The sequence below is a fragment of the Mytilus edulis genome, chromosome 5, assembly GCF_963676685.1.
Source record: "Mytilus edulis chromosome 5, xbMytEdul2.2, whole genome shotgun sequence".
NCBI classification, from domain to species: Eukaryota; Metazoa; Mollusca; class Bivalvia; order Mytilida; family Mytilidae; genus Mytilus; species Mytilus edulis.
In genome coordinates this window covers 76,806,728-76,816,969 of record NC_092348.1, presented here as the reverse complement: position 1 = coordinate 76,816,969, position 10,242 = coordinate 76,806,728, and the positions used below count along the sequence as shown (strand labels likewise).

The window sequence follows — 10,242 nt, the reverse complement described above, 5'->3', positions numbered from 1 at the left end:
TTTCTTTTTATATTTTATGTGAAATTGCTTGGAGCAAAACTTACTAAGTATATCAAAGGTTTGTTTTATAACTATCATTATAAAGACAGAAAGGATAATCTTCTTTTTTGCTAAAATCAGTTGCGAACGTGAAGGTTTATCCTCACCTTTTGTCAAATAAGGACAATCATCATATTGCAAAAATAAATGTTAATTTGATTACAGATAATCATTTACAAGTGGAAAAGTTGTAAGGTATAGCTGGACTTGATTAACTTGGTGAGGTATAAATTACAAACTTAAAAAGTTTCCTGGATTTTGATGCGAATTTAATATTTGCTACAGAATCTTTCGAAACAAACTTATTAATAGACAATAGTTATCTACACAACAATGTGTATGATCATGGTTACAATTAAATGTGTAACTGTGCAGATCATATTGAATAAAGTTCCTGACCGGTGTTTGTCTATTTTACCCTCTGCGTTATGGTTTTCATGTTCGTAAGTGTCATGCTGCATGCACATCAATGTTTATGTCTTATCAACTGAAACATAGTCTCGGTTAAACTTTCTAGTGGCATTTTAGTTTATCGACAGCATCCGACTGAAACACTTTGCAGAACATATCTATTCGGAATTATTGTTAACTAATTATTTGTTGAGTATGCATAACATATCTAACACTGAGTGTCGATCAAACGAGAATTAATAATTTATAAAATTTATGTATGTGTGTGATGGTTATCGCGTCAGAGTAAACCTTAAATGTCTTTATGAGAATTATAATAATGTGAAGCAGTTTATTTCATACAAATATAACATTTATTAAAAAAAAACCAAGAACAATACAAGTTACAAATAATTGATAAGAATAGCAAAAGTAACAAATAATTGACAAGAATAGTACAAGTTACAAATAATTGATAAGAATAGCAAAAGTAACAAATAATTGACAAGAATAGTACAAGTAACACATAATTGACAGGAATAGTGCAAGTAACAAATAATTTACAAGTTCAGTACAAGTAACACATAATTGACAAGAATAGTACAAGTAACAAATAAATGACAAGTCCAGTACAAGTAACAAATAATTGACAAGAATAGTACAAATAACACATAATTGACAAGAATAGTGCAAGTAACAAATAATTTACAAGTTCAGTACAAGTAACACATAATTGACAAGAATAGTACAAGTAACAAATAAATGACAAGTCCAGTACAAGTAACAAATAATTGACAAGAATAGTACAAATAACACATAATTGACAAGAATAGTGCAAGTAACAAATAATTTACAAGTTCAGTACAAGTAACACATAATTGACAAGAATAGTACAAGTAACAAATAAATGACAAGTCCAGCAAAAGTAACAAATAATTGACAAGAATAGTACAAGTAACACATAATTGACAAGAATAGTGCAAGTAACAAATAATTTACAAGTTCAGTACAAGTAACACATAATTGACAAGAATAGTACAAGTAACAAATAAATGACAAGTCCAGTACAAGTAACAAATAATTGACAAGAATAGTACAAATAACACATAATTGACAAGAATAGTGCAAGTAACAAATAATTTACAAGTTCAGTACAAGTAACACATAATTGACAAGAATAGTACAAGTAACAAATAAATGACAAGTCCAGTACAAGTAACAAATAATTGACAAGAATAGTACAGGTAACAAATAATTGAAAAGTTCAGTACAAGAAACAAGTAATTGGAATTATTGTTAACAAATTATTTGTTGATTTTGCATGAAATAAAAAAAAAACAAAAACAAGAACAATATAAGTTACAAATAATTGACAAGAATAGCAAAAGTAACAAATAATTTACAAGAATAGTACAAGTAACACATAATTCACAAGAATGGTACAAGTAACAAATAATTCACAAGAATAGTACAAGTCACAAATAATTGACAAGAATAGTACAAGTAATAAATAATTGACAAGATTAGTACAAGACACATTTTTGACAATTTAAATTAGTACAAGTAACAAACAATAGACAAGATCGGTGCTTTCGTACATCTGCATTGAAAATAAGTCATTAGACATTTTTTTTAGAAACTCTTAAATGAATACTGCTTTTGTACATTTCATGAACGTCTGATTTATAATGGGAACGAATTGTGCCCCACTTCTTGCAGACTTGTTTTTTTATTATTATGAGACTGACTTCATACAGGAACTTCTTAGGGAGAAAGATAAGAAGTCAGCAATATCCTTTAACTCTACTTTCCGCTATATAGATGATGTTCTTTCACTAAAAAATTCAAAATTTGGTGACTATATCGAACGCATCTATCCCATTGAACTAGAGATAAAGGATACACAGATAGAGTTAAGTCGGCCTCATATCTTGACTTACATCTAGAAATTGACAATGAGGGTCGATTGAAAACAAAACGTTACGACAAAAGAGATGATTTCAGTTTTCCAATTGTGAATTTTCCATTTCTAAGTAGCAACATTCCAGCAGCACCTGCATACGGTGTATATATCTTCCAATTGATACGATGTTCCCATGCTTGCAATTCCTATCATGATTGTCTTGATAGAGGCTTGTTGCTCACAAGGAAGCTATTAAATCAAGAGTTCCAAACGGTGAAGTTGAAATTATTTCTTAGTAAATTTTACGGACTCAATCACGAGTTGGTTGACCGCTATGGAATAACCGTTTCATAAATGATATCGGATATGTTCCTTCCGTCGTAACTTCAATCCCCTTCCCTTTCATCAATGTGACGTACCAAATTATAATATTTACCGGATTTGTTATCTCACAAGCAACACGACGGGTGCCACATGTGGAGCAGGATCTGCTTACCCTTCCGGAGCATCTGATATTACACCTAGTTTTTGGTGGGGTTCGTGTTGTTTATTCTTTAGTTTTCTTTGTTGTGACATTTGTACTATTGTTTGTCTGTTTGTCCTTTTCATTTTTAGCAAGGACGTTGTCAGTTTATTTTCGATTTATGAGTTTGACTGTCCCTCTTTTATACTATCAGTACCTCATTTACATTAGATACTATAATGTAATATTCAGACATTATGTCAAAAGCAATACAACACTAATCAATATACACCCTGTCTAAATCTTTCGAAGATTTTAAACAAAAAATTTCAAATCTAGAAAATATCTAAAACAAAAATAAATAATAAAAACAATTCAAATATAAACAGGGGTTAACAAAAAATAGGTATAAATTTTGAACTCAATTCTATTATATGGCAATAAACAAGTATATCTATTAACAAGAAATCCAATAGACCAAAACACTAAATATTATGACCCATACATTCAAAGGAGTGACTTTTCCATTAAAAATATCAATGTACAAATAAACATCGTATGAACAAATCCTAAATTATACATGCTAAAGATACGCCAAAATTAGTCCTTTTAAAACATTACTAAGAAACAACATACATTTATTCATTTATTTTCAAAAGGATTTGTGTTATTTAATTTTATGAAAGAAATAAAAAGCAAGTTAAAAAAACTTGGATGGCTCCCGAACTAATTCTTGCTTGAAATTTGTAAATATTGTAGGACATTTTTGTTATGTCTGGTGAAATTGAATTTTCATAATATTGCACATAGCACTTAAAATTACACAAAAAACCCATTTGTTTATTATTCTCTATAATCTATGGAACTTGTCTTTAAATCACGAAATGAAAATAAAATGAAAATGCATAGAAAATTCACTTACTTGATTAATTATTTGATTGATACTACTCTATAGAGAATGTCTTTAACTGTACATGTATATTACAATTTAGGAAACTATTATGTTATCCATTTCTCCCGATTAATTCCCCTCCCGATTGATTAAATATAATCATGCAACTGGCACGGCGTGCATTCTTGTTACAATAACTGTTAATAGAAATGATAAGTTGAGAACTAGTGGAAAATTTTGCGAAAAAATATGTAACTCATGTGAAAGTGAAGTGGAATTAGAAGTGGACTGACAAATTCAGCACAATGAATGAATATTATCAATAAAGAGCAGTACCTATCCATTGAAGATTCAGTTTATTAATCCTATTTTTAAATCTTGTCTGATGATTTATTTAGCTATTCAAAGTTATATTATAGTTTTCGAGATACCACAACAGAAGAGCGATTAAAGAGGTACTATGTAGACATTGCATTGTTGAGATTTTCCCCTTGGGTACACATTCTCTAACTGTAATTGTTTTCAAAGGTAAAGACAATAAAATTCAATTTAAAATATAAATAAGGAATGTGTCTGAGGGACAACGTTCGGACCAAAATGCATATAGTCAAAATTGAAAGTATTTGAAATTTTACATTCCATGTTCACCTGTACCCACTAAATCCATGATACTTGATAGCCCATAAATTATAAAAATGCATCCAAATTGCTTTAAAATAGTTATTTTTTGCTATTACATAGGCCAAATCATGTACCTAATTTATTTAGGGTCTGTTTGTTTGTTTTTTATTTTTCATTTATTTCTTTTAAAATCAAATTATTGAATTGGAAATTGTTGCGAATTCATTTAAATCGAGAATTAAGCAAAATGTAACTTTCGCGGAAATGTCACATAAACAGTATCAATGGTATCACATCAATTTGCCTGTTTCTATCGTCTTCTTTTTTTTTTTACCCCTTTAACCTTTGCATTCATTATTACATGTCTACATTTGCATAGTTTTTATCCTCATCTTCATCTTCACTGTCAGATGACAAGGGTTCAGCCTTTTGTGTAAGATCGATGATAGCATAGTTTGTTCTATTCTCCAGGCCTCGTATAACAAATCTTTTACCACTTGGTCCAGGTACAAAATCAACATCCGCATATGTTAATCCATCTTTATTCTAAAATATATAAAAATGTCACACATGTAGTCTGATATGAATAAAAATTGCAAATAATATAAATGAAAACACATCACCTTCTGCCGAAAAATTAATTATATCACAACATGTTTTTTTTCAATATCGCAACCGTAACGACCCTAATAAACACAATAGGTTGCACATTGTAAATACAACTGTTTCACAAGCCAAGCCTCTTTTGAGAGATTACTTGGGAATGGTACCAGTATAAAAACACAAGGTACAAGTGAAAAATAAGTTCTAAGGCAGACTTCAAATAAAGAATGGGGTAGTACATTATTTCAGTATAATTTAAAACTCTTTGAAGTTTGGGTCATATACATATTGAAAATATGCCGCAAATCCCTATGGTTTATCCTTTGAATAAAAAAAGTTGTGGATATCATCTTTTCGTTCTAGGATATAATTGTTACGAAACTTCATAACAAAAGTTGCACAGCTTTAGCCGCAAACGGAGTTTCTTTGGAAAATTGCATTGTCTATATTTACAGAAGTGCAATCCACATGCATAAACCAAAGATCCCAGCTCGAGGAATTGCATTGGATGAGGATTTATACTGTGTATGATATTGCAAAAATTCAAATTAGATACACTTTACTATTTATACTATGTTTTTTTTTCTTTATTTCACGTGACATAATGTAATATATAATAAGGGCTGATAAAGCGTTTATAACCGTGTCCATTCCATGTATTGGTATTTACCTATTATTATCAATGTCTGTGAAATCGACTCCGGAACACAACTTTAAATATCATTTGCCTTCCCCAATTCATATACATATATTGTCAAATGATTTAAGTGAGCTAAGGCACAACTAATAGATCCGTAATATTCTGTAATACCCATTCTATTTTTGGTTTTGGCACGAGGCAATTGAGTACTTTGCATATCATACTCTCTTCAACTGTGTACTTGTTTAGGTTTATAACTATTTTGATATGAGCGTGACTGATGAGTCTTATGTAGACGAAACACGCGTCTGCCGTACTAAATTATAATCCTTGTACCTGTGATAACTATATACAGACCCTAAATTGTACTTGGATACAATATTATTAACATTGTGAAGATTCTAAGGATATATCGTTTTCATACAATATCATTCACGGATTTGCATGTGAAAATGAAAACAAACAGAGAGAAAATTACTGTTTTGTAGCTTGCGCAAATCTGTTTCTTGTATTTTTTAAATATTACTGAGATAATGTTATCGCAAGGAGGCATCAGTATCGTAGCTCGTTCATTCTTTAATTACTTTTTGTTTTATAAACCCACATAATTGATAAACGAGATAATGTCGGCACACTTAATTTAGAACACAACTTTGCCTTGAATTACTTTTATAATGAATTATCCGTGTTGACCCAAATAACTTCAATGCGTTGTATTACAAGGATACTCAAATACAAATAACACCAAAATAACAAACAGTCACCGCAAAGAGTTAAAAAAACTTAAAAAATAAAACTACAATGAAGAATTCAAAACAAAATTAAGTAAACGTAGTCGAATTTCTAAGATGCATCGGTTTCAAGTTATGGGTAAAGTTGAAAAGAGGGACGAAAGATACCAAAGGGACAGTCAAACTCATAAATCCAAAACAAACTGACAACGCCATGGCTAAAAATGAAAAAGACAAACAGAAAAACAATAGTACACATGACACAACATAGAAAACTAAAGAATAAACAGCACGAACCCCACCAAAAACTAGGGGTGATCTCAAGTGCTCCGGAAGGGTAGGCAGATCCTACTCCACATGTGGCACCCGTCGTGTTGCTTATGTGATTACAAATCCGGTAAATAGTCTAATTCGGTAGGTCACATTCATGAAAGGGAAGGGGATTGTAGTTACGACGTAAGGAACATATCCGATATCATTTGTGAAACGGTTATTCCATAACGGTCAACCAACTCGTGATGGCGTCCGTAAAATTTACTAAGGGATGATTTCAACTTCACCATTTGGAACTCTTGATTTAATAGTTTCCTTGTGAGCAGTAACCCTCTATCAAGAAAAGCATGATAGGAAATGCAAGCACGGGAATATCGTATCAATTGGGAGATATATACCCCGTATGCAGGTGCTGCTGGAATGTTGCTACTTAGAAATGGAAAATTCACAATTGGAAAGCTGAAATCATCTTTTTTGTCGTAAAGTTTTGTTTTCAATCGACCCTCATTGTCAATTTCTAGATGTAAGTCAAGATATGAAGCCGACTTAACTGTATCTGTAGTATCCTTTATCTCCAATTCGATGGGATAGATGCGTTCCACATAGACACCAAATTTTGAATTGTTTAGTGAAAGAACGTCATCTATATAGCAGAAAGTAGAGTTTAAGGATATTGCTAACTTCTTATCTTTCTTCCTAAGAAGTTCCTGCATGAAGTCAGCCTCATAATAATAAAGAAACAAGTCGGCAAGTAGAGGGGCACAATTTGTTTCCATTGGGATGCCGACAGTCTGTTGAAAAACACGTTCTCCGAACGTTACAAATAGGTTGTCAATCAAGAAATCAAGCATCTTGATAATATCGGTTTCAGAGAATTTTTTGTTTGAATCAGAGTGATTCTTAACAAAGTATGATTTATCCCTCCCTAAGACAAGATACTTGTATCTACGTTGGCCATTCTTTTTTATGAAGCAAAGTAATACCAACTCTTTCAATTTGTCTTTTAGTTTGGAATGTGGAATACTTGTATAAAGAGTAGAAAAGTCAAATGTTTTAATACTGTTACAAGATGAAAGAGAGTTAGATTGTATGTACTCTAAAAGATCTTTGCAATTTTTAAGTATCCACATCTGATTCACGCCACCTCTATAATAGGCAGTTTCACAATAACTTTGAAGCCCGTCTTTGATTGCTGATAAAATAGATGTTAATAATTTAGAAAGAGGTTTCGTTGAGCACTTGGAAGACCCAGCAATATACCGTTGTTTGTAAGGACACTTATGTAGTTTAGGTATCCAATACAGTGATGGAAGATCCAGTTCTTCATCTTTGGTTGAAATACCAAAGGAACAAAGAACAGACCTATGATTATCCAGGATTTCCTCTTTGGTAAGCGTCGTAAGGGTATATGTTGAGTTTCCAAGTGAATTGTCTATACCTAATTCATTTATCAAGCAATTAATGTAGTGACTTTTACAGACAAAAACGATGTTATTTGAGGCTTTGTCTGCGGGGAATGTTCATGAAATTCATTGTTTGAACTATCTTTGTTATCATTTTTTGAGTGTAAGCACTCTAGTATAGAAGACACACCAACATTTATAAAAGTATAAAAGATATTTAAAATTAGCTGAAATTATGAAATTAAATCACTCGCCTTCCTTGGAGAGTACGCTTTTGATATATTTGCACCATCATCATGTTTTGCACCATTTGCATATATTTCATCGGTGTTCGTTTGTTTAAACTCTTTTTCATAGTTCTCATACACAGTACCTGTAACACGATACAAAGTTAATAATTTAAGAAAGTTTTATTCGGATTTATGAAAGAAAACAATACGAAACGATTTAATGTTATGTCGGTTTTTACCATTTTTGATTTTCCTGATCCTCTACAGTTTTCAAGATAATAATTTGTACTTGTATTCTATTCCAAGTTCTTATTCATAATTACACCCAACCTTGTTAATAGACCATCATATTATTGACAACAACTTTATCTTAAAATCAAGGATCACTAAATTAATGTAAAATTGTTTAAAATTGACAACACTCAAAGAGGGCTCATCTAAGAACTCTAGTAGACAGCTAATGCACCTTGTCGGCCTTTCCTTCGTTTTTTAGCTGCTCATGACGTATTTCTATCGACAATAGTTTTCGAAAAAATAAGCCGACCGGTTAAATGGGTCAAAACTTTTCTTGACAGTCATAACGAAGTCAATTTAAAGAATTCAAAGCGATAATTTTTACTGTTTACAGCATTTTTTTGTTCACTTACTTGTTCTCAGAAAGTTTTAACTCGGAAGTTTAAAGGCATATACATTTTGAAACTATGCCGTACAACTCTATCATTTGACCTTTGCAAAAAATAGTATTACATATGTACTTTCCATTCCAGGATATGATTTTTTTTACGAAACTTCATAATAAAAGCGGCATAGTTTACGCAACGAGAAGATTTCCTACGGGTAATTGCAGTGCTTATATAACCAGAAGTGCAACCTATAATAGAGTTAATCTTAATCAGTCAATAATATGTTGCTTTGATTATCATGATGGTTGTTTATATATTCTGTCTATCTATAATGGTAACTAATTTTATAAGTATACCGCATTAATGTTAGATAGTTGGTTGGACCTAAAGTTAAATAAAATACTCAATACCCCAAATATTCATCAATTTAAATTTGGTTGAACATGTTGCATTGGTTGTATAAGAAAGTACAACAAAAGTTTACGACGATGGATAACAACGACTCGAAGCGATAAAAAAAACATGTCATATCATCTATTTTTATGACAATTATATTGTTCATTCTAAATTAAAAAATAACAGATATTGATTTTAAATAGTACATGGAATCAAAATGTATTTTGTTCAACTTTATATTTAGGTTTGTAACGTTTTTAATTTGTTATTCAAGGTTTTGTAAACAGTTAATATATTGTGTTGATCATACCAATGTTTAAAAAGGATAAGCTATTTTATCTAACCTCCTATACATTTATAGGAATATGATCGGTTAAGAGCGTCCGCGTGGAGACCGTGTATATTCCATATTAGGTTAGTAGGGAGGCGGGGCTTATCAATACATGGTTAGTATTGGTGTAACGTCCCTTTATAAAAACAAAACGGTACGGCGAAAATCTTAAAGTTTTCAACTGACGAGGAAATTGATGATAAAAATTGAACTCAATTCATATAACACTTTTAAAGCTAACAAGTTGTTTTTGTCAGCATCCGTTTTTGTATGATAAATGGTAGTAGTTTCCTAATGCTAACGGTATTGAAGACTTTCTTATTTGGTAGGTCACTAGTCTAATATCACACATTAAGATAGTCGGTAAGATAAATTCGTTACATAGTATGCTAGTGACCTAATACGGTATATATGGGGTCAGTAAATTCCATATGGGGTGAGGGCGATGACGAATCCCTATATGGAATTTACTGACCTCATATATACCGTATTAGGTATTAGAACACTATGTAACTAATAATACTATGTTAAAATATGAATTTACAATACACATCTGATGCTGTTAATAGCGATTTAGTAATATTGTGGTGCGAATAAATTTTTTCCTTTAATAAATAATGAAAAAAATGGAAAATGGAAAAAACCATTTATATGATATTTTTAACTTCTCAAATATTTATTCATCTATTTTAAAAATAAGAAAA

At 31.1% G+C, this 10,242-nt stretch overlaps 1 protein-coding gene across 1 annotated transcript in view; it reads right to left on the bottom strand.

Annotated features, from left to right (window-relative positions):
- Positions 1-4,461: 4,461 nt before the first annotated feature.
- LOC139524484 (hemicentin-2-like) overlaps positions 4,462-10,242 on the bottom strand; it is an 85,357-nt gene continuing 79,576 nt past the window's right edge. Inside the window, exons 18-19 of the mRNA XM_071319276.1 lie at positions 8,213-8,331; positions 4,462-4,854 (exon numbers count right to left, since the gene is read on the bottom strand). Coding sequence (XP_071175377.1) covers positions 4,666-4,854; positions 8,213-8,331 — 308 coding nt within the window. The 3' untranslated portion in view covers positions 4,462-4,665. The remainder of the gene's footprint in view (positions 4,855-8,212; positions 8,332-10,242) is intronic.